A 24,572-nucleotide genomic window follows, 5' to 3' on the forward strand; every position below is an offset into this window, starting at 1 on the left:
TTATACTAAATTAATAGCGATTGCATCCAGATTCGTGTAGTGTATCTATCTTGTCTACTATTGTAATATATGTATTAAATATTTCATAATGTTAATATTGTACTTATTTAGTATTTACCGTCAAACTTGTAATATGGAAGTGTATTACTCATCTCTGCGTATTTTATTGTATATTAATATTTTAATATTGTAAAATTACTACATTCAAACCTATTTATACCTTTGCAACATATGTATTATCATATCATCTCATCCTTGTTTAATGTTTAATGACAAGAAGGATGAAATGATCACATATCCTATGTATGTGTATGTATACTGTGATTTTAGTACGTAAGTAGCGCTGGCAATTCAGTTCAATTATCAGCCACATGATGTCTATCACTTTGTATTTAAGCGATTATTTAAATTAATTGTCAAAATTACGCGTATGTGTTAATTGATTTATATTTTTATTAAAATTTTAGCAATTTTGCATAACTTTAATTCTTCGCCTTTAAATAGAATTTATTATCAAATTTATTTTCATCGAATTTGGACATTAAATTAATAATGCAAATAATCCTTCAGTTCTCGAAAGTACTTGTTTTTAATATGATTTCTATATAAAAATAGAATATAGATAAGTATTTCAGATCCTCTGTAGAGGTAGAGGATCGGTAGTCTGATACTGGTGAAGAAGGCGTTTCTTCCTGTCCCTAATCTGGTAAATTAGAACAGGTGATGATTTAATCATCAAAATCTTTAATAGTTTCAATATATACAGACTCAGATACAAAATAATACTAAACTGTATTTCAGCATAGTAGGTCTGGTGGTAGTATGCCAGCTCTTGCCGAATTTAACATAAAAAAAGTCTGAAAAAACAAACAAAACAGACTTGGATAGTATTCATAAGAGAGATATGTCCATTGTCTACCAAAAAAAAAGTAAATAAACTAAAAATCTAAATAAATTAATCAAATTAATTAATATATAATAGATATAGATATATTAACTTACTTTACTTCATAATTTATGAGTATATTATATAATAATATAATATAATATAATATTTAAAAGTGTAAACACTAATTAATAAAACATAATATTATTGCTTGTGTTATAATATTTACTGCCTACTATTATAAATGTCTAGTCCTATACTAGTTCAGCATTTTCAATAATACTCTTCATTCTAGTCCATAACATTAAGAATAAATACTACTTACCAGACTTACTATGTTGAAAGCAGTTTGAGATCTCAGTTACCAGGAGCCATTGGACAGGAAGTGCCCGATAGGCATTATCCTTATTCAACCAGTAACATTGACTATTTTTTTGCATTCAGCATAACGCAACAGTTTTGCTGTTCAAAAATTTTTATGTGACTGTCTAGCCTAAACAACTCGAAATGCACTCAACATCTCGCAACACGTTTATTTAATGGTCGCCATGGTCGTCATCATGATGGAAAGAAAAAAATGATTCACTCCCATTATTTCACCATAGTGGAGGAAACCACCATGATGGAGGAGATATTAGTTAGTACCATCAATTATTATCACAATCGGTATTTGCGCAGCGATTGCAAGTAAATACGTGGAATTACCGAAGGATAGAAAGCTTTAAAGTCTTGTGATGTCCGTGAGAGATCAGTTTCTCACTTGGTCATCGTTTCGTTTTGATCGCGGAAGAGGGTGATGGCTTTTGTTTATGTATGCACGTACATAATACTGCAATCAGCAGTGGACTCCTCTGTGCGTTTTCTTTTCGCTCTGATTCTCTGCTACGCGAATCGCAGTGATGTGTCCTTGACAATAATAAACTTTATAAAAAGTTATAAAATTATTCAAAAATTTTTTACATAGAAATTTTCAAAAAATGATATAAAAAATTTTTACCAGCGCATCTTTTTTCTTTTCAAAAATTATAATAAATAAGCATACGAATTCCCTGATTTTTTGAAATGAAATATCCGTCTATTTAATTGCGCCTTTTTTTCGTCTTCTCTATGTGTATAACAAAATGAAGCTGATGTTATTACGCGTTATACATTATTAATATAACTTTTCATTAATAATCTGTCTTTTAATAATAATATATATTTTTCACTGACGACACGTGTTTTATTGACAATAAGTCTTGTTACAAATCTTACACTGCGTCTTTGGAGTACAACTTAATATTTCCTGCGAACGAATCGGCATAGGCTTTTTTTCATCATTATTAAAAAGCTTTCATTGCATTATACTATGTATATTGCAGCGAATTGCGTGATTCTTTCAAAAGATCAAGAGTATTGTACTTCATGATACTTAGAAAGAACCACTTGACCTGCTTAAATCTAAATTAGAATAAGAAATTTATTATTTTTACATACATGTGGAAGTGATGAACATTCTTTTTTTTTAAATATCAACGAGACAGAGTAAAAATACACACTGAAAAATATAATTTAATATATAATATGTAATATACGTGTATATAAAAAGATGAGCCGCTCAGATTTCTCACGTAATATATCAGTAGCCTTAATCGCAGTGTCGTATTGCTTATATTGCTTTCGTTGTATAATATAATAAATTAGAATTGCTGTCTCATTTCCTGATGAAATAACAATAATTGATTCTATAAGACAAATGGGCCTTCCTTTCAGCCATCGCACCGTCTCGATCGATCGATGCAGATGTGCGCGCGATGGCATGACTCCATATTGTGGTCGTGTACACTTCCACACGTGTACATGATGTAAATAAAACATGGATCTGTCTTTCTCGTTGCTGATCTCACGACATCGGTGCGAAAAGCTGCTCGGCACAGATGTTGCAATATGATTCTGTCACTGCATTCGCTTCGCGTAAGCGCAAGATCACATGATAGACAAAGGGTGTTTTACAGCAACGTACATAGACAGAGTCTACTGACTTTACATCACTGTGTAACACAGTGTATGATCTTGTTCTTTCCACCTATGACACAAGTCGACACGATCGCACACAGCTAAAATGCTCTAGCGATGAGATAAAAAAAGCAACGTTCCAGATACAAGTCGATGCACTGTGTATTATTGTGTTACACAACGTATGTTCCGTTGCTGGAAAATACTAAATACCTACAGAATGCACACAAATGAGCGCTTTCCATTTAGTGATACAAGTCGACACAAACATCATTTTATTATTCACGAATAATTAAAACAGAATATTTGTGTCATTAAATGAAAAGCACCCAGTGTAACATGATGAACCATTTGATTTTTGTTTAATATCTGCAGGAAACAACAGGATGTAATGATTTATTGTGTTACATTGTATCTGTGTCTCTTGTTGGACAGCAGCCAAAGTATCGATCATAAAAAGTTCTTGATAATGTATATATACTGCGCACATTGTAATTTTCCATAAACAATATAACAGTCGATTGATATTTTCTCTATTATATGTTCTTGCTTTAAATCTGGAACAACGTACCCCAGGAAAAAATGTTATATATGTATATGGACATATTTTATATGTAATCATATATAATTGTATATATAAAATATGTCAATTTTTTATATAATTATGTATAATTTTATATAATTATATATAAAAAATTATTTATAAAATTATATATGAAACATTTTTTCCCAAGCTTTATAACAGAATCAATCGCAGCTAGCGATTCCCATCTTCGTTTTTGTGACAACGTCTCTAACAGACGTTGAAGCGGATAAACAAATATAAAATAATTGCTCGCAATAAGACACTCAAGCTCACGTTGTTCGGGTGAAACATGGGCCCATCATCATTTCAGGATGTGCGATTCTTGAGCAACATTGGCTCGAGGAAACGGTAATTACACGAGTAAAGAATCTAACAAGATAAATAGGAACAAACCTTAGGGAAGAAGCGAGTATATCGTTAATTAAAAATAAGAGAGAAAAAAGAAACAAAAGAGACAAGTAAAGTAACGCGGCTCGTATAAATATGATTCATTTGTGGCGTCGTCGATTAAACTCTCAGTATCGCTCGATACCTCCGCGGCGAATATGGTATCGAAGCTCAACGATATAGAAACTCTCGCGAGATATATATTAAAAGTATAAAAAAAAGAAAAAACCGTAACAGACTAGCGAGTGTGATCTTCTAACATGTCCTTTAATCCTTTCGAGACAGTGTTTAAACTATGTCGCGATAATCTTCGCGTCTACTACGTTTTGTGGCTAGCAGAGATCGCTAATCACACTTTACAAGGAATCTTTTAAGAAAAACTGTAAAAAAGGAGTACGCAAAAATACTAATCTTCTAAGAACGCGAGGTCTCGAAAGGATTGAAGACCTCAATATATATTTTTGATATTCAACGCGAATATTTGGAGGGTCTTCGCCTCTTAATCGGTCTCTCCATGGAAAGATAAAAAATTTTGCTGAAGTATTTAAAAATTTAGCTACAGACAGATCTGAAAATAATTTTGTTGGACAGTCAAATAATTAGGACGTTCAACCTAATAAGCAAAAAAGTTTAGAATCAATATTTAAGCAATACCAGCTTAGACATTCTACATAATTATTTTGATAGTCTAATAAATTATTTTCATATGTATCTATCTAAATTTTTATTTTATACTTTAGCAAAATCGTTTTTTCCATGTTAGACTCCTGAACTGTTTGAGACCGTAATTGACTTTGGACTGAAACCAGTTACTCTTCCGTCTCAAACTTTTTACCAGTCGTTCCTTTTGCGTTCGTGCTCTTCGTCTTCCGCTTGGGCGGAACTGGCGCGTCGACGCCGACGGCACCGGTTGGCGTTGGCGGCGGTGGAGTCTCCGGTATGCTTGTGTCGGCCTCCAGGCTCTTCGCGCCGATCTTCTTCGTTGTCTTCACGGTCTTCTTCGTCTTGCTCTGCGAGCTGTCCGCAGCAGCGCTCTCCGTCGCGGTTGAGGATGCCGCCTCTTCAGGCTTTGCCTTCGGTTTCTTCGTCACCTTCTTCACCGTCTTCTTTGCCTTCTTGTCCGCGCCCTCCCCATTGTCGGCGCCGTCCGTTGAATCGGATTTCTTCAGGCTCTTCTTTGCGGCCTCCTCCATCTCCTGTACACTCTCCACGGACGGACTGATGGGTGGTGAGGCCTCAGTCACCGTCGGCGTCGATGGAACATTTGGCGGTTTCGCTTCAATAGGTTCTTCTGCCGGTAGACTTTGCTCAGCGATTGGCGATGCCAAAACTTCACTCGGTGATCTCGCTGTTGCTGCTTCCGTTGCTTCTGTTTGTTCAATAGACAATACTTTTGTTATTTCAGCTTGTGCGACTGTTTCCGCTTGTTTTACGATCGCTTCCGTTGTCTCAGCTTTCGCAACTTGCTCCACAGGCTTCTCTTCCACAGCTTTCGTCTTGGTAATCAGTTCCGGAGGTTTTACTTCTTCTGTTTCTAGCTTCTGTTCTGGAGGTTTCACTTCTGCCACTTTTATTTTTGCAACCTGTTCCGTTAATTCTTCCACAGGTGTTGTTCCTAAAGGCCCCACACTGCTACTGATTAATATCTTTTCTTCAGTAGCCGGTACTGCCTCTGATGGTACATCCCTAACAACCAAATCGCTTGCTAGTTCCTTCGCTTCAGAAGGAGCACCCGTTTTTTCTGATAGGCCGGAAATGTCGCGTCTCTCAATTTCACAAGCCGATCCGTTTAACTGAACAGGCTCCATCGGAATCGATGCAGAAGCGATATCCTTGGACTCGTGCACAGCTGTGACCGTCGAGGCAATCGCTTGATCGCTCACGATTACAGCTGCGCCCAATACGGATTCCTTAGGTTCAGCCTGCAGAACTGATTCTGCCACCTGAATAGGCACAGGACTCACAGTGGAGATCTCAGAAGCCGCCAACAGCATCTCTGCGTGCTGCTCGCCTGGATCTATCGTAAGAGGTTGTGTTACGTCAGGCGCGGATTCGATTACACACTTCACGGTGTCTTCTACTGGCGCTTGGCTCGCTACAGGAGAAGTTGCAACAATCTGCGGACTGTCTACGCTAGTCAGAGCTATAGGCTGCGTTGCGTCTTGAGGAGTGGAAGCTGGGATTTCTGGTTTAACTTCAATAGGCGCTGACTCGGTACTAATTTGCGTAACCAGCGCAGTTGTTTCTTGCACAGGCAATTTGCAGATCAAGGGGGATGTTTGCGAATCAATTTGTTGCTTCGGTTCTTTTGCTTCGAGGAGAAGGCTTGCGCTTTGAAGTGCCACTTCTTGCGGCGTTTGCGGACTTGGGAGCTCGCACGGTTCCGCGGTTGTTCTTGCGGGCAATAGTTCTGCTGGCTGCTGCGGCAAAGGCACTTCAGTACGGATTTCGCACGATTTTGCATCCTTTGATTCAATTGTTGGTTTCGCACAAATGTCTTCGGATTGTACCGGTTCGTCGGATATTTTTGCGGCGGCTTCTATCGTTTTCTCGGAAGATAACGCGGGAACTTTCTGCTCGGGAATTGCTGCCGAAAGTTTCTCCTCTTTGGGAATTTCGCATATTAGAGATTGCATTGGATCCTTGTCGGCTTCAACTGGACGAAGAAAGAATAAAAGTGACAGATATATATGTAAATACTGACAAACAGAAAGAACTATTCTAACAAAAAATTAAAAGAAGAAATCGTGCAAAATTTTATACGGTAAATAGAAACCGTTTTTTTTTTCTATTAATTTAAATAGAAGTAATCATCGATTAATATTGAAAAGATCATGTATTACAAATGTTATATTTCGTGATTTTAGGCAAAATAGGCGATTGATGGTAGTGAAAAAATCCGATTCCGTTTCAATATATCAAAATATGCGACGAGTATGAATAAGTAAACCATGAATAAACAGTCAATAATAATAATATAATACGTTTGCTAAGCATTTTGGCAGACCAAATGTATCGATGTCAATTATAAATAATGCTCATGTGCTCGTTTCGTTAACGTAAAGCATATAAAGCGTAATGGATATAGCTTGATATTGCGCAAATATTATGCATGACAACATGTTTGCAAAATGAATGAAAGCCGATTATATAGTAGCAGATAAAGAAGCAATATTCCGCAAAATGTTTAATTAGTAAAGAATTACGTTTCATAAAGGCGTGTTATTTATATAAAAGCAAAGTAATAATTTTCAAAGTATTCATATTGAATTGTATCTCACACATTTTGTTCATATTATACATTTTATTTTATATATACATCGATTATACAGGATGTCCCGAAATTCGCGAATCAAAATACCGCAACAATGAAGTGCTCGAAAAAATAAGTTATAAAGATATTACCATTATAAAGTAAGTTATAAAAATTATTTGCCGTTTGTCGTTCTGAGTAATTTTTAAAACATAAAGATTAAAAACTGGACAATTATAGATTATATTTGAACGGCCATAAGTCGTGTGTTGATAGTGTTATCGACGTCAACGTGTAACTGACGAACAGACGGCTGTTTAATTTTAATCTTTATGTCTTAAAAATTATTCGAAACGACAAGTCACAAATATTTTTTATAATTTTTCGAGAACTTTCTTGTTGTGGTTTCCGAATTTCAAGACACCAAGTATACATATAATAACTTTAAAAGTATGTTGAAGGTGTATAAAATTCATTGATTTAAAAATGCAATATTTAAAAAAAATCCTTTTTAAACAAGCTAGAAAAAGTTTTAATATGTAAAATAAAAAAACAATGTCAATTTTTCATTTATGTATTTAGTAAATAATAACAAAAGAAGTGTAATTAAAATTTTTTAAAAGTATTTAACATTAACAATTTAATAATTGTTTTAGACTATATATATCATTTTACATAATTCAGTTATCTGAAGTATAGAATAAAAAAGTAAGTGATAATGTCAGATGTTTTGTGTGTGAGTACATAAAATATTTACCCCATTAAAGCAAAACGACAATACAAGACGCAGCAATGCTATGGTGCCAGGATCTGTTAGTTGCTGTCCTCTGTTCCTGTTTCACAAACACTCAAACTAGATAAATTGCATTAACAAGAGTATATCGTACTTCTCGCTCGACATATCGTAACAAATTCGCGTTTAATATAAGCATATTGACTTTTAATCATTTCCTTGCTCGTTTTCAATTTGAAATTATGAAATTGATTATAGCATGCTGTATTAAATGGAACAAAAACAAACAAAAACGCAAAGCATATACTCGAGGAAAACAGTTAATGGCTTTGCATCGTGAGCACATTAAATTATTTTTAAAATATAATGAAATATAATGAATATTTTAATTTATGATATATGGTATATACCCCTTCTACTTTGGATAAATACGTTTCGAATATTTACGAGTTTTTATTATGAATTCATTTACATATAATAACGCGATTTCATTTGTAATAGCGAGACATACCAACTGGTTTATCCACTTTGACATCTGCAGGTGCATCAGCAGTCTCTTTGGCAGCAGTCTCTTTTGCAGCAGTCTCTTTGGCAGCAGTCTCTTTTATAGCAATCTCCAAAATAGCGATATCCTGCAAATATTTATCATGACATGAATTATCAAAATAATATTCATCCTTGTTTATTCAACTTTTTTTAGATCCAACTATTTAATAGATCAAAAATAACTGTCTCTGTCGGTGTTTTAATTATTACAATTCTAGCTACGGTAATTTCTAAATATACTCATCAAGATAAATATATTAGTCAACATTAAATTACCTCTGTAGGTGGAGTTGGCTCCCGTTGCGGCGCGAGGGAGAGCGTCTCGCAAATCTTCTTCCATATGTTATCAAAACTATCGCGACCCATATAGTCGATCTGTCCTTGTTCCCAGCTTTGCTTCCTCATGTGCTCCTCAAAAGCTACTTGCTCGGCGCTTCTCGCTTCGCCCAATGTCAGTTGAGCCAGGGCACCGGCGATACCAGCCTGTGCAATTAATAAGAATATTCTTTCATTTCAAACAACATCAAAGAATCGATTAATGTAAAATGACAGCATGAGTTACAATAAACACACGAGCGTTTCAAGCAATTTTATCTCGTCTGCATTCTTCGAAACAAGTCACGTAATACAAAGCTGGTGCTACTTACATGGAGAACACTTTCAAATAGGATGTACGTGTCAAATACAATAAAATTGGTTAGTACACATAAAAATAAATTGACAATTGTTACGTTTTCCAGAAAATAAAGGAATGAAAATGTGTATATAAAAAATGAATGGCAAACAAAATGATTTTAAATGATATATGAATATTCCCAATAAAAGTGCAAGTAATGTCCCAAGCATTGTCAAAATAAATGAATACACGGATGACACAATGCGCCATGTAATCGTAAAAAAAATTGATTTTACAGAAGTATAACTATCATAATGCATTCATGATTCTTTATTCTTTAGCAAAATGAAGCAGATATATTCTCAGAAATATGTACGGAAGCGTACAGTGATAATATAATCGACTCGAATTTAGAAAAGAAAAAAGGATATGGGAACAATTACTTACATTTGCATTGTCTAGATGTTCCGTTACATTCGGGTCAGATCGTGTGGCTACATTGTGGAGATCTGTACAAGGTTTAGGAGAGGGAGGAAGGAAATCGATTCTCCGTGTGTCTGTTTGCTTATTCACAGCTTCCGATGCCTGCTCGCTATTCTTTTCGATGCATTGATAGCAATGAGATGCAAAATTATCCCGGGCATCTTGATTACTAGTATACTGCGCATGAAATTCATTATGAGAAACAGTATGTCTCAGATAGTTCGCGTTTTGATGACTATTATCACTAGAATAGTGTTGCGCGTGATTCTCGTGCCCCACTTCGGCAGATTGATTCTGATGATGATCATCCGCTTTGTTTCTGTGATAATCATGTTCATGAAACTGTTGATGATGCTCGCTATGTTGTTTCTGTTCGTTATAATGCTGCTGCTCATTATGCCTATGCTCATGATGCTGATGTTGCACATGATGATGTCTCTGTTCAGTCCACTGTTCATGTTGATGCTGTTCATCGTGACGTCTATGTTCATTGTGTTGCTGCCAGTGATGATGTTCAGTGTGCTGTACAAAATGCTCTTGATTACTAGTTTCACCAAAATGAGAAGTTGCATGTTCTTGATGTTGATCATACGTTTGAATAGGCGTATAAGATGAATGCTGTTGCTCGTACTGAAATTGCTGATTGTGTGCGAGTTGGGATGCACTATGGTCACTTTGACGAACAGCATCCGCCTCTTTAACTCCGCAATAACAATTTTCGCTCTTATCATTCAGTGCGCTATTATCAGTCGGAAACGGATCGTCCCGCGGAGAGTACTCTTCCCAGGGATCTTTAAATTCCGAAAAATCCGGTACTCGAGAGCTGTTGCTATTTGTTGCATCGGAGTAATCGGAGTAAATCTTAGGGAAAGGGGGTACATAGGACGGGGGAGCAAATGCGTGCCAAATTGGAGCCAATGTGCTGGTGGCCTATGCAAGCATCATGCCAAAACAGAAAAATGCACACTCGATCGGTTAGTACTGAACTAAGTATCTGGCAGTGTCCATTTTTCTTACAGCGTTATGTCTTCCATTATACATTGACATTTACACGATAGCAATAATGTAAAATGTTATTTCACCGTAAAGAAAATAAAGTTTGTGGTATATCAATATCCAAGCAGACAATTTACGTTTAAAAAAAGTTTAGCCGAAACGTTTTTTATGCTGTATAAAAATGTTAAACAGGCGTTATTAAATATTCGTTTATTAAACGGTATTTTAAATGAGTAAAAAATGTTTAACAAACGTTACAATTACATTTTTATAACATTTATTAAACGTATAGTTGTTAAAACGTATCAAATTTTAAGCGTTTATTTTCCAGTTTATTCATTCATTACACGATTTATAACGTTTATTAAACCTATTTTAAATATAACTGTATTGCTTGGGTAACTTCAAAATGCCACACGAATAACATTCATGCTCGACCCATTCATTACAGATATTACGAATAATGCAATTAAACGCTATTATGTATAGCGACCGAATTAAATTTTTACATGAACTAAGTATATGAGTTAAGAGAGAACAGAGATTAAAGAAAAAAAAATAGACACTGGTTTAATACTAGAAAAATCCATCATATTAATAGCCACATTATTTGTTTGATAAATTTTTATAAGGTGAAAAGTGCATATATAATTTCTCATTGCGTATTAAAATTATATTTAAAAAATTATACTACGCATATATCATAAAAGTATGTAAAATTATATTGAAATGCAGCTATTAATATGAACTATACAAAATATACAAAGAAAAGACAAATAAAAAATATACCTTGAACCCTATAATGTAAAATTAAAATATGATATTAAGGAATTCTTTCTAAAGACTCTCGGATTCAAGATATATTTAAAATACCAAGAAATTTATACTTCATATCATATAAAGATAGTAAAAAACGCTATATTCTCAAATACTACTTTTTTTGCAAGCTTTCATATAGCATTAAAAAAATATCATTAAAAAAGCAATGTGAAAAATCTCAGATTTATATAGCTGCATTTACAAAAAAAAAAAAAAAACTGTGAATGCAACTCGATGTAACTCTAATATTCAGTAATAAGAATTCTACAAAATTTGTGATGATGGAAACTCTCAAAATTGCATCATAATTTTTATCTACTGCATGACATGATAAATCCTTATATTTCAAATAATAATATTAAGATACAGAATAATCTAGAAAAACTACAAGTAGTACAGACGCATATGTAAGAATATCTTACCCTTGTATTATTTATAATTGCATATAATTGTTCACTGCTTTGCTTGTAAAACAAATGCATAAATATAAGACAAAAATTGCGGCAATATTAATTTTTTGCAGCCAAATGCATAAATATAAAATGACTAAAATTGTGTTATTCACATATCATTAATATAAACAAGAAAGATCTCTCTTTATTAGAAATATAAAATTTAGTAGAAAAATAGCTACGCATTTCGAGTGTCAGTTTAAAACTATCATTCGTCATTTTAGCACATTAAATGCATACTGCACTAAAACAGATTATAATTAAACTTACCATGGAGGATGACAATTGGGGATGCACTCGCTCGCAGAATATATTCCACCATAATTGCAACAGCGGTTGCAAATGTGTTGATCCTGGTGGTGGTTGGACGGTGCCGGTCAGGGTATCGAAATACTGTAACCACGGTTTCGTTATGCCGATAAAGTGTATTATTCTCACGTCATCGCCAAATCTAGGATATAAATGAGAATTAAAAAACGAAAGATTTTTAATTGCAGCGGAGCCGAAAGAGCGTAAACGCTTACTGTTTAAATGCGGGGAGATAAGAGTATGTCGCGGTAGAACACATGTTGTAGATAAACGGTAGATGCTTAGAGATATCTTTGCTAGCCCAATCGCTAAAGTACATGTTCAATAAGCCTTGATCACCGCCATCAAACGAGCCCTTAGCAGCGGCGAATGCGGTGATTGATGCGAACGTTTGTTGAGACGGTCTGAATACAAATACTCCGGAATTAAAGCAGTCAGGCCAGCCGACGTCGGGCGCGGCCGATAGTTCTTCACGCTCGAATAATTCATCGCAGTTTCGTACAACCTAAAAAAATTAAATAGACCTACAGTAATACGATAGTTTCTCTTCTAACAGATTTAATTCTAACTTGTCTTTTATACTGTATTTTATTTTCTTATATTATTAGATAATATACATAACTCTGTCTATAGATAATATATATATAACTGTAATATATCATAATAAAGAATAAGATAGTGAAATTGAAAACTTTAAATCTAATTCCTACTTTAGCTTTAGTTCAGATGTAAAAATACTATAAAGTGAAAAAAAATATGTATCAAATATTTTATAGATTGAACAAAATTTCGCATTACTCACAAGAGTATCTGCATCAACAAATACACACTTCTCGTACTGAGTTAGCCTCCAACAGTGTAACTTGGTAAAAGTAATGCCTAATTCTGGTCTAGCCAGTAAGGCCAGATTCGCCTCGTCTTTCGAATCGAGAACATTGACTTCCTGCACCAAGGAGAATACTGCCGCCAATTTTTCCCTAACGCAAACAAGACGCTAATTACACGTTGCAATTAGAATCTGGTTAATGTAATTATATAGTTAAAACATTTTATAAATCGCAAAATGTTGACTGCTCTTATTAATTCCTTAGGCTACACAACAAAATATTAACGAGCTCTTTGATTAAGAGATTAATCAAGATTTTAATATAATAAGATATTGACATGCTTAAAGAAAAGCTTGGAGGAATAATATGTTATTGTTGGTATATCATAATACGCACAATTCTGATCACATGAAATGCGATTTAATATACATTTTATGAATTTTATTAAATAAATCATTATGAATTTTATTAAATAAATAGACATTTATTATAATAAAATTAAATAAATAAACAAAAATTAATTTCTCTCTAAACTTAAGTAATTCTTATAAAATCGATTTAAATCATTTTTATAAAAAGATGTTTAACTTTTTATTGTAAATCGAATGTCGAATAAGTACAAATGCTATAAATATGAATTTGTTTCAATTTCCACGACACGACTTGGCAGCTAATCTGCGTTGCCATTCGGTAATCACTTATTGAACTTGGAGAACGACGATACCTCATGGTCGCCGTAACTCCGGGAGTGACAAGACAGGCCAATTCGTGCTTAGTGCCGACCCGGCGTAAGGAATGCGCCAGAACCAGGGCTCCCAGAGAATAGGCATCGTTCGTAGCCAGTGTAACCCACGCATATCCTGAAAGATGAAGAAAGACACAATAAAACGCTTGATGGGGCATTCGCTTCTATTAGACGCACCCGGGCCAAATCTATTTTAGACTCGGTGACTACGGTGAAGCTGACGTTTAAATCTACATCCAGTAAATGTGTCCAGAACATGCGCGCACGATAGGATATGAGTGTCATTCAAGGCCAACTCGAGAAAACTTTATTTAAATATTTCAGCAAAATCGTTCTTTCTGTGTCAATACAAATATTGTTTTGCAAATTGTTTTTGTATATCAATTTCTTACAAACTTACTACGCAATATTACTCCTATTGTAGATCATAATGGTCTAAAAATACTGTACTTAAAACACTTGCAAAATAAATAGCATGGATTTTGTATGTAAATATGTTGTTTTTATAGTGTTCTTCGATTCAATTCCAGATAACACGAGGAATGCGCGAAGGCAATTGTGATTTCGCGCATCGATAAGCGATGTGGCAAGATAATAATCACAATTAATATTGATTTTCAAATTAATTTACAATTTTACGTAAGCGCAATTAAAGATAGGCGGTAAAATTATGCCAACGAACTCAGTTAAGTTCAAATGTTATCGTACAATCAGTACGCATTTTACAGACGTGCACTTTTACAGTCATCTACCTCAAATTCATGAAAAAAAAACTATATATATTATACTGTTATATACAAAGGAGTATAAGATGATTTGAGGAATGTCTATTATTTTCATAACAATAATAAGGATTCCTTATAATTTAAATAGCAAAATAGAAAAGGGTATATAAGACGCAACAATAAAAAATGCGAATTAGTCTAGTCTTGGTCTAATTTATAAAAACTTCTTATAAAATAATCCTTCATTTTTGTTTGTTATAAAAATAGCAAAATAGAAAAAGACATATTGAAATTAGGTTCAGAAATTAATGCGTATATTAATAAATCAAACATAGCGAGAATTTAATGAAAATGAATTACATATTTCGATTAAATTTTGAGCCTTCAGATCGTAAGATAATTTTATCTTATAATCTGAAGATGGCTAAAAATTGAGCTAAAATATATAATTTTTCATAAATAAGACCAAGACTAGACCAATTCGCATTTTTTATTGTTATGAAATTTTTCATTTTCATTAAACTTTTACTATTTTTTATTTATTAACATGCACACTAATTTCTGCGCTTGATGTCTATATACCATTTTCTATTTTGCTATTTTTATAACAAATAAAAAATGAACCGTGTTTTGCGAGTTTTTATGAGTTAGACAAAGGCTATAAGGCCAAATATTTATATTTTTTATCGAATTCTTGATGAATGCGAGTCTCGAAAAAGTCATCGGTATTGGTGCCTAGAATAATATATCAGTGCCTGCTCTTCGCGACACAAAAATCCAATGCATCCCCGATGCATCTTACCGCGTGAATGCAGAAGAATGCAAGTTAGACGAAAAGAAAAGCCGAAAACGAAGGTGACGTTGGCAGTCCTCCAACTCCGGATATATAATTAGAGTTCTCTCGCATTGGTCTCTCACTTCCTCCTCACTCGACACAAGAGACTTTATAATTGCAATTATTTATATTCATGACTGCGTTTTACAGCATAGATACATCGCATATTCTGAGAAGAAAACTCTCAATGGCTAATAAATTATATTTCTAACAGACAAATTATATAAAATAAGAAGATCCCTTTCTATATAATTTCAAAATAAATCCTTATACTGGAAGAGAGGAGGCTAAAAGAAACTGAATTCTTAATACAAAACTTGTTGCTGTAATAGAATCGTAATTAACAATTAAATTACTATGAATATTAAATATAATATAATTTTTTATAATTTTTATATAATATAATTTTATATTACTATGAATATTTTATTATTAAAAAGTTAAATAAATTGTTACAAATGTATATGATTTTACAATGAGACTAAATGACTCATTTAAACAAATTCAAATGCATGGTTTTCATGCATTATCATGCAAATCGTCGTGCATGTTAAATGCACGATAGTGGCATTTAAGTCGCAAAATGCAGTCGACACGTGCAAAAATTTTTATCTACGCAGTGAAAATTTGGCAGAACGAAGGAGCCGCAATCGCAGAGGCGTATCTCTTGTTTTTCGCAGGCGCAAAATTCATCGCGTATTTATTTATAACGTATCCTATTTCTACTTTGCGTGATATCGTGCGACTATCCTCCGTGCGTAAGCAGACCAGCGAGTTTTGGCTGTGTTCTATTTCCCCCCTGGATAAAACACATCACCTATTCTTAGGTGAATTTACGACGAAACTCCGGTTCCCGCAATCGTCTTTTGCGGGACACTTGCAGCTGGTTTTTAGAACTTTGCGCCATAATCCTTCAATGTGTTGCAATGTGTCGTATTTAAATCGGATGGGATATGAGGAAAAATGATCGTTAGAACATTCCGCTTCGAAATCGTACATAGTAATTGTATGCATAATTATGTTCTTCAAATGTGCTAAATTTAACGCAGTTGACTTTATTATACACCGATAAAAACAATAATAAACAAGACGAAAAAATGGCGCAAGCTATGCAATAACGACTTGTTGTCGGTTCAAGGTTCATTTATCGCTAGAAAAGATCGCTAGAAATGTGGACAATATTTGTTATTTAAGATATCAAGGAAACTGATAATTAGATACTTATGACGTAAAATGAAGTATTAAGAGACGTAATACATAAAAGTGTTCCGGATAAAGAAAATATTTTGAAAGAAACTTCTATGACATGAATGCGAGATTCATTTTATCTTAATGAAAATATCAAGCAGCACGAAAAGTGCTACTTGATATTTTGCTAAAGTTATAATATTATTAGTAAATCTAAGAAATTAAAAAATTTATATAGCTATATAGAGATCTGAAAATAATTTTGTTAAATTATTTAAATAATTACGTAAGAGATTCAAGCTGGTTATTACAATGTTTTACATTGCAAAGAATCGGAAAGAATGATTTTACTGAAGTATTTAAAAATTCAGCTAGATATATACAAATCTGAGAATAATTTTTTAGACCGTCAAAATGATCACTTAGGAATTTCAAGCATGAGAAAAAATGCTGTAAAAAGTTTTAACATTCTAGCAATTTGAATGTGTTATAATTATTTTGATAGTTCAACAAAATTATTTTTAGGTATCCAGCTAAGTTTTTAAATCTGTATCCAGCTAAATTTTTAGACACTTCAGCAAATCCTTTTCGTATGCTCGTTACGTCCGAATGTCCTACATAATTATTTTGGAGATTCAATTATCAAATCTAACTAAATTTTTAAGTATTTTAACATAATCGTTTTTTTTTTGTGAATAAAGTTCCACATTTTCAATCACGTTCCGTCCGTAATAATTTCTCAAATCAAAATCTACTTGATACTGTTAACACTGGCGAGGAATTAGGGACTTGCCAAATACGTTCCGAGACACACGATAACCTCGTGAATGAGGAAGAATGTCATCATATGTACACGTGATTGAAGACATCGATCACACCATTGATTCAATGATCAAAACTACGCGGTACGGAAAAAAATTTCTTTTATGTGAATAATAAAAGAAAAATTATTGAGGATCAGCAAGCAATATTCTTCAATATGTTCCTAATATATATGAAACTATTTTGAATGGATTCTGATCAAAATAATTAATCTTTAGATATCTATCATATTTTTCAGAAACAGAATAATTTTCGGTCAAAATTTATTCCAAACGATTCATAATATGAGCCCTGGTTTGAAATTCGTAATAAGATGCACGTGGGTTATAATGTCATCCGAATGTCGTTATGGCAAAATATGCGTAGGCGAACGCGTTAGAATCCAGATAAACGTCAGTGACGGACAATGCGACGGACAGTGGAAGGAGGTGAAAGAAGTGAAGGAAGGAGAGGGCCAGGACTCGAGGAGGATCGGATTTCTGGCTACCGGTGTTCTCAAGATCGAGCATTCGGAGTCACGTCAAAACGCGACGTGTGTTCTCCCTCTCATTACTCGCTCTTCTGTTCTCAATATGTTTTCATTTCCGTCACGCCTAATTTGATTGATCGCGCGATTCATTTCCTCCGCCTACTCGTCTCCCATCTGACAAAAATGAACTTTCCTTCGAATTTCTTGGACGAAGCAACGTAAAATACGCAAAATGTAACGTAGAACAAGAAGTTATTTTGTATAATATGAAAGATCTGAGAAAAGAGAAGAATATTTTAACAAAAGCATATGGAAAGAACAATTTTACTTGAAAATAAAAATTTAGCTTAATACAAATCTGAAAATAATTCTTTTGGACCATTATAAATTAATTACTCAAGCATAATGAGTAAAGTTACAAAAAATTTTGATACTCTAGAAACTAATTATATTTAGATATTCTACATAATTATTTTCAGTTTAATAAAATAATTTTCAGACCTATATGTAAATTTCTAGATACTTCAGCAAAACCGTTTTTCCCGTGTACTATTTATAAAAAGATTCGAGATTAAAATAAAGAAATAGGACTTGCGATCGATAGAAAATTAGGTAGAATCGAGATGAAAAGAAATCAGAAACTCTGCATTGCACTGGAATTCTTCTGTCTAATTTTAAAGTAAAAGAATTAATTTTCCAGCGACTGTTGAAATAGGACAATTAATCTTCGGACACGAAGATTTTTTTTGTTTTTCGCGTATAAATTACAAGAGAGACGCAAAAGCGAGACGAAACAAATATTTTAGTGCACCCGCTATATTTACTGTCGCGAAGGTTGATCTTCCCTTTGAGAGACTCGGAGGTGAGGTCTTCCACGTATAACATTATGGTGCGAGAATACTCGAAACCTGAGAGGAGGCAGACTGCCGGCATAGGTTTATATTTATACAAGCCGCTCTTCCAGCTCTTATAATAGCGAGCTGGTCTCGCATTCGTGGCGAAATGCATTCATACATCTTGCGTTAGGTCAAGCACTTGAGCGTCAAAACCTGGCTACTTCCTTATAAGATTCGTGACCGCAAATTGCATCAACACGGATAATATGGATATCCTCGAGCTACTTTCTGCAACGTATGCTAGCAAAAATCAGTCATCGATAATCGACACTCGTTGTCGATACAATCAAAGAATCTACAAGTTTTAATCTTGATTTTTAATCTTAACTGATAATCTTAAAATAAATATTTTTAATTTTTCCAGCATTCCTACAGGAATTCAAAACTTTATGTTTGAGAGATAACAAAGCAAATCCAAAATTATCCATGTATTTATATTCTATAATAAGGAAAAAATGAGTCATAATTTATAATAAAACCGATAACTGAAATAACATTTTTACATAGTAAATTAGAAGCCTGTTTGATCTGATCGTTTTCTTCCTGTTTTCAATTTGAATGCTAATCATATATTCTGTTTTTTCTTTTAATTTAGATGCTAATCGCTACTTTCTTGCGCACATTGTCTATTTTTACGACGAGAGCATTACGAAGAAAACACGTGCCCCAAACTGGGAGCTCGAATCCAACCCAGACGAGGTCAAGATTGAGATCACATAAAAATAGTCAGTTGTCGATAAAGATCCAATGAACTTGACAATTAGTTAACTAACAATTAATTAACTTGCACGAAACATCTCGTATGTCATTTTTCCTTAAATATACTATTTATTTGTAATGCATATAATTATTTAAAAATAATTATTTGCACTTTCTTGCTTGTCAAGTATTAATCAAATCTCCCTCTTGGCTTGTAATGCTGGAAGTAATAAAGCTTCTTGTTTTTATTTGTGATTTTCAAAGAAGACGATTCACAAATATTAAGAGATTAAGATAAAAAAAATGAAACTCAATCAATGATAAATAAAATAAAATTAAAATGGAAAGAAATCGTATGTCGAAAACTGTGTGTGTTAGAATAAAATTCTTCTGTCTAATTTTAAAATAAGAAAAATTCTCATTTAAATCGATATCCAGTTTATTTAAAATAACTTTTCAATCAATAAAAGTAAAACTCTTTTTAGACAATGCATGATTTTAAGTAGATCTCTATGATTATATTCTAGATAAAATTTAATAATCTTGGAAACATCAAAATAAGCAAAGAAAATAATTATTGAACTACTTTGTTTCGAATTATTTCTTGCATCGGATATTATTCTGTAAATATGTTTTAATTATTTACATTCGGTATTTACGTTATGATAATGGTATGATTTGATGATTTATCATAGAAGATATATAATATTTCTAGATGTTAATAATCTAGATTTTATGTGGAAAATAAATATTTCTCTAGGTATAGTCGATGATGATCGATAAGCGTCATTCTCTTATCGTATAACTCTCAATTACATGCGTTGCAATTGATACGCCATCGCGGGTCACTCGAGACCGGTGCGACGTGCTCATCAGTCTCATTAGTCTCGCAGTGAGAACAATCGAGGCTCGTATCTTCCATGAGATAAAATCGAAAAATTTTGACACGAGATTAAACGATTGGTCATTAAGTCCACACTATGGTCTAGTTTCACCAATGAGTTCCACCAGAGTATCTTTAATCTCAGTTTAACTTAATCTTTATCTTATCCTAATTCTTAGAATTAGAAATTTATTCTTTATCATATAATTTAATATAAAGAGTAAATTGAATCGAAAGTTAATGCAGTTACATTGATGAAATCAGATGTATGCATTGGAAACCAAGAATTGTGTGTTTGGAAATTAGAATTTAACTATAAGCACCGAGAAATATTTCATAATTGAAAATAAACAAATTAGAAAATTCTGATTATATGAGTCAAAATTCTAATTATCTGAAATAGAATTGTAAGAATTCTATTTGAGATGATAACTACATATAATAGATTTAATCAGAAAATTTTGATTTGTTCATTTTCAACAGAATTCCAATTAATATAAACTTTTTTTTTCGGTGAGATAATTTTAATCTTAATCGATTTTGTTCGGAATGACAGGAGAAAAGAAACCAGATCAAACAGACTTTAATTTACAATGTAAAAATATTACTTTACTTGTACAGATTTTATTGACTAATTTTCTTTATTGCAGAATATAAATTCGATATCGATACTTGATATCTCTCTATTTCATACTTGATATCTTTCTTCTCTTAATTAAAACATGAAGATTTAAACCTGCAAATAATGCCGGTAAAAACCAAGATAATTCACAGGAGTCAGTTAATTTTTAATTAACGTATATAGATTTTCCGAGTATTGGTCGTCGACGAATAGTTTTTACTAGAACATATTTACGTCGCAAAAAGTCGTTCGACGATACACGTGTAATTATGATCTCCAGTGCGATAGTATTACAGTTTTTATGCGAAAGAATCTTATATTCCATACGTTTTATATATATATATATATATATATGTGTGTGTGTGTGTGTGTGTGTGTGTGTGTGTGTGTGCGTGCGTGTGTGTGTATGAAAATAATTTTGTTAGATTAAAATAATTGTAATGTGTATATAAGAATCTCAAGTGTGATGAGCAATGCTGCAAACAATTTTGACATTTTAACAACCAATTTGAACATAATTATTTTAATAGTCTAATAATTATACAATAATCTAACAACAATAGTCTAATTATTTTAATAATTTATTATTCTCAGATCTGTATCTAGCTAAATTTTTAGATATTTTAGCAAAATCGTCCTTTCCATGGAAGTGAAATACTAAAGAAACTGCGTATCAAAAAAAAAAAAAAAAAAAAAACACGCGGCTTATCCTAAATATACACGTCGGGGATGTCACGAGTATCCGCTTCGATTCTTTCTGGCGCGCATCCGGACACACCTGCACGAACAATTGGACGAATGAGAAGTTGAGGAGCGGCAAAAATCTCGTCGAAAGTACGCGGACGATTCCACGGAAGAATAAAAATAAGGGAGAGTGCTTGGCAAGACGCCGCCGAATTCCTCTCCCTCTCGGAGGGTCGGCCAGGAATAAACGTCAGACTTCTCAGAGATATCCCGACGCTGACTTATCTTGTTATCTTGTTTCTCGTGTACACGAGGAATGCAGCGCGTCCAGAGAGAAAAAAGAGAGAGAGAAAGAGAGAGAGAAAGAGAGAGAGAGAGAGAGAGGAAGAAAAGTGTGGAACATAGTTAGAGCTTCTTCACGAGCCTCGTCTTTTTACTCGCCAATTATGCGACCAATTAGCGTGATAGCCTGTATGAAGGTGCTGATCTCTTTGGAGGATTGGGAGGGATTGGTCTTTTTAAATCAGATGATAATTATTCATTTGCAGACGTTACTTCAAAGACTCTGTACGAAGAGCACGAGAAATTTATATGTGAAATATATTTAAAATTTATACATGAATATGAGATACTTATATCTAATAATTTATTTGATTTAATATGATGTTTATGTGTGTGTGTGTGTGTGTGTGTTTTTCGCACTCTAAGGAATTCCGTCTCCGTTTCTTTCTAAACTTATTGTTAGTGCTTATTTCTATAGTTTAGTAAACACTTTCCTTTTTCCTTTGGAGTATAACGCTTATCTCATTCTAAATTTAAAGATAGGTGTTTAGAATTTTCACCTCAGAATAGCGATCAATTTTTATTTTATATTGCATGTCAATAAAATCGTTATCGTCATCGTCATCATCATCATCGACATTATCATATAACTTTATTATTATATTATTATTATTTTTATAATAATAATAATCATCATCATATTATGATTATTATTATTACTGTGTAATTTTTCCTTAAGGAATCGTGAAAAGTGACAATTATTATTATTGAAAACAATGATAGAAATTTTCACCTTCCACATTTTCGCTCCAATTTCTAAAAAGTTACACGATCGCTTCCCCGGACAGCAATCGTGAAATTCTTCTCTAAGAATCGTAAAAGATTTTAAATTTAAACTCGACGCTCCGCGCGATTATTCCTCAATCGATCACGTACTCGATTCGTGAGAAAGTTCATGCTTGCGATTAGTGAAGAAGTTCATGGCGGAATCGAGGCGAGCGGGAAATAAAAAGTGAACAGCTTCGACGTTCGAAGTTGCATGGACCGATGGCCCTGCGGGCTCGAAAAATTCATTAACTTTCTTAACTCTCGAATTGTCGTCGCAGATTCAACTTTCTAGCGCGGTCGCAGCTTCCGGAGCCGAGCTCCTCAGCCTCGTCCGGACGAAAAAAAAAAAAAAACGAAAACAATCGGCACCGGCTACCTCCGTTCACCTCTCCAATACACGTCTGCATCGCACGTGTATTGAATGGTTCCAAGTTCCGATCACGATGGATTCGTCTCGCAGATTCAATCGCGTCACGAGAAAAGAGAGAGATTGAGATTGAGATTGAGACGCGCTCGTGGAAACGGCGAACGAAGGTCATCGGGTCAAGACCGGCGGGACGACGTTATCGGCCGGCGAGCCCAAGTTGGGCCGCGTGGCGATCATTCGGGACCGGCAAAACTTGTCTCGAACTTACCGCCCATGACTGGTGCTCGAGGCAGTGAGAACTCGAGAGTTTATTCTTCTTCTTCTTCCTTCGCGCCTGGACCGGGAGACCGAAACGTTCCCGTACACACCCACCACCTGCCGGCACTCACCGATGGAACAGGAACAGTCCGCGTGCACCTCGTCGGCGCCACAACACGAGTGAAGAGCAGAACAGTGAAGAGAGCGGCAAGTCGTAGTTCGTAGCGATTCAGCCACTCCACGAGATATTGCGATCCCCCACTTCGCGCCTATCTCTCCTCCACCCCCTCGCCGCGACCCCACATCAGTTTGCAGCTGCGGAAAGTGCTCCACTTTACCGACTATGGGATTGCAGCTGTTCAGAGAGCATTATCTGGAACATCCGGAGTTGATTTAAATGCCGACCGGACGTCCAGTAAAGACCGTATCAGGGTATCTATGACGTATCTTTTTTTCTAGCACGAAAACGTATAAAGTTGAATCTTTTTATGATGTCCCTGGTGAAAATTTTTCAGAATTTTTCACCAGGGATATGTGTTGTACAGATTCACATATGTTTGTATACAAACAATTTTTACTTTTCGCCTTAGAGAAAAAATTAGGTGAGATCTGTTTTTATTCCTATACTAAATTATATTAGAACTCTCTTTTTCTCGCTTTCATCAAATATCGAACACATATCTATTTCACTTTAAGTTTCAAAAGTGTATACTAATTCAGCTATAAAAAACAAATAATTATCGATTGACCCCTAGATTGAGATTGAAATTAGATTAGATCAATCAAATAAAATTTACTAAACTTAATATCGGTTATCTTTCTTTTGATTGGTTAAATTTCAATCCAATTTCAATCTTAATTTTTAATCTGGTAGGATCTTTACGATATTCTGCTCTAGAAATTGAGATTGAATTTGACTAATCAAAGTAAAGTTTGAATGTGCTTTGAATTTGTTCAAATTTTCATTAAACTTAATATTGGTTTTTTTTCTTCTAATGAATTAATTTCAATCTCAATCTCAATCTTAACTCCAATTTGACATAGGTTTTATGTTTCAGTTCTTTCTAGCTTTTCGTACTTTTTTTCTCCATTCTTCTTCTCTTCAACGTTCAATTATATTTTATTTTAAGAATCTAGTTCAATTTTATTTTAAAAAAGTATAACGTAGAAAGTGCAGCTGCGACGAACGGAACTATTATCCAGTTACAACGACTTCTGAAGGCTTTTACCAAAATAATTAGAAAATTAGAAAACTAGAATAAAGGAGAACAAATAATTAATAAGTTATAATAATAATAAGTGTTTTTAAAATAAAAGTTTTACAGTAAAAAATAAATTATTAATTAGAATAAAAGAGAATAAAATAATAAAACTATTACGA

At 33.8% G+C, this 24,572-nt stretch overlaps 1 protein-coding gene across 2 annotated transcripts; it reads right to left on the reverse strand.

Moving 5' to 3' along the window:
• Nucleotides 1-2,086: 2,086 nt before the first annotated feature.
• Nucleotides 2,087-23,414, reverse strand: Gyg (glycogenin 1). 2 transcript variants are annotated; one of them, XM_011061979.2, is made up of 9 exons: nucleotides 23,202-23,414; nucleotides 13,613-13,748; nucleotides 12,864-13,038; nucleotides 12,277-12,566; nucleotides 12,023-12,203; nucleotides 9,450-10,415; nucleotides 8,663-8,869; nucleotides 8,352-8,472; nucleotides 2,087-6,510 (listed from the first exon to the last, which is right to left on the reverse strand). In XM_011061979.2, exons 1-9 carry the CDS (start codon nucleotides 23,206-23,208, stop codon nucleotides 4,664-4,666), a joined length of 3,930 nt encoding a protein of 1,309 aa, XP_011060281.1. In that variant the 5' UTR covers nucleotides 23,209-23,414; the 3' UTR covers nucleotides 2,087-4,663. The 2 variants fall into 2 exon arrangements, with proteins under 2 accessions (XP_011060281.1, XP_011060282.1); XM_011061980.2 differs by lacking the exon at nucleotides 9,450-10,415 and having other exon boundaries at nucleotides 23,202-23,406.
• Nucleotides 23,415-24,572: the final 1,158 nt, after the last annotated feature.

This window comes from Acromyrmex echinatior, chromosome 12 (assembly GCF_024713525.1).
Source record: "Acromyrmex echinatior isolate Ae372 chromosome 12, ASM2471352v2, whole genome shotgun sequence".
Lineage (NCBI taxonomy): Eukaryota > Metazoa > Arthropoda > Insecta > Hymenoptera > Formicidae > Acromyrmex > Acromyrmex echinatior.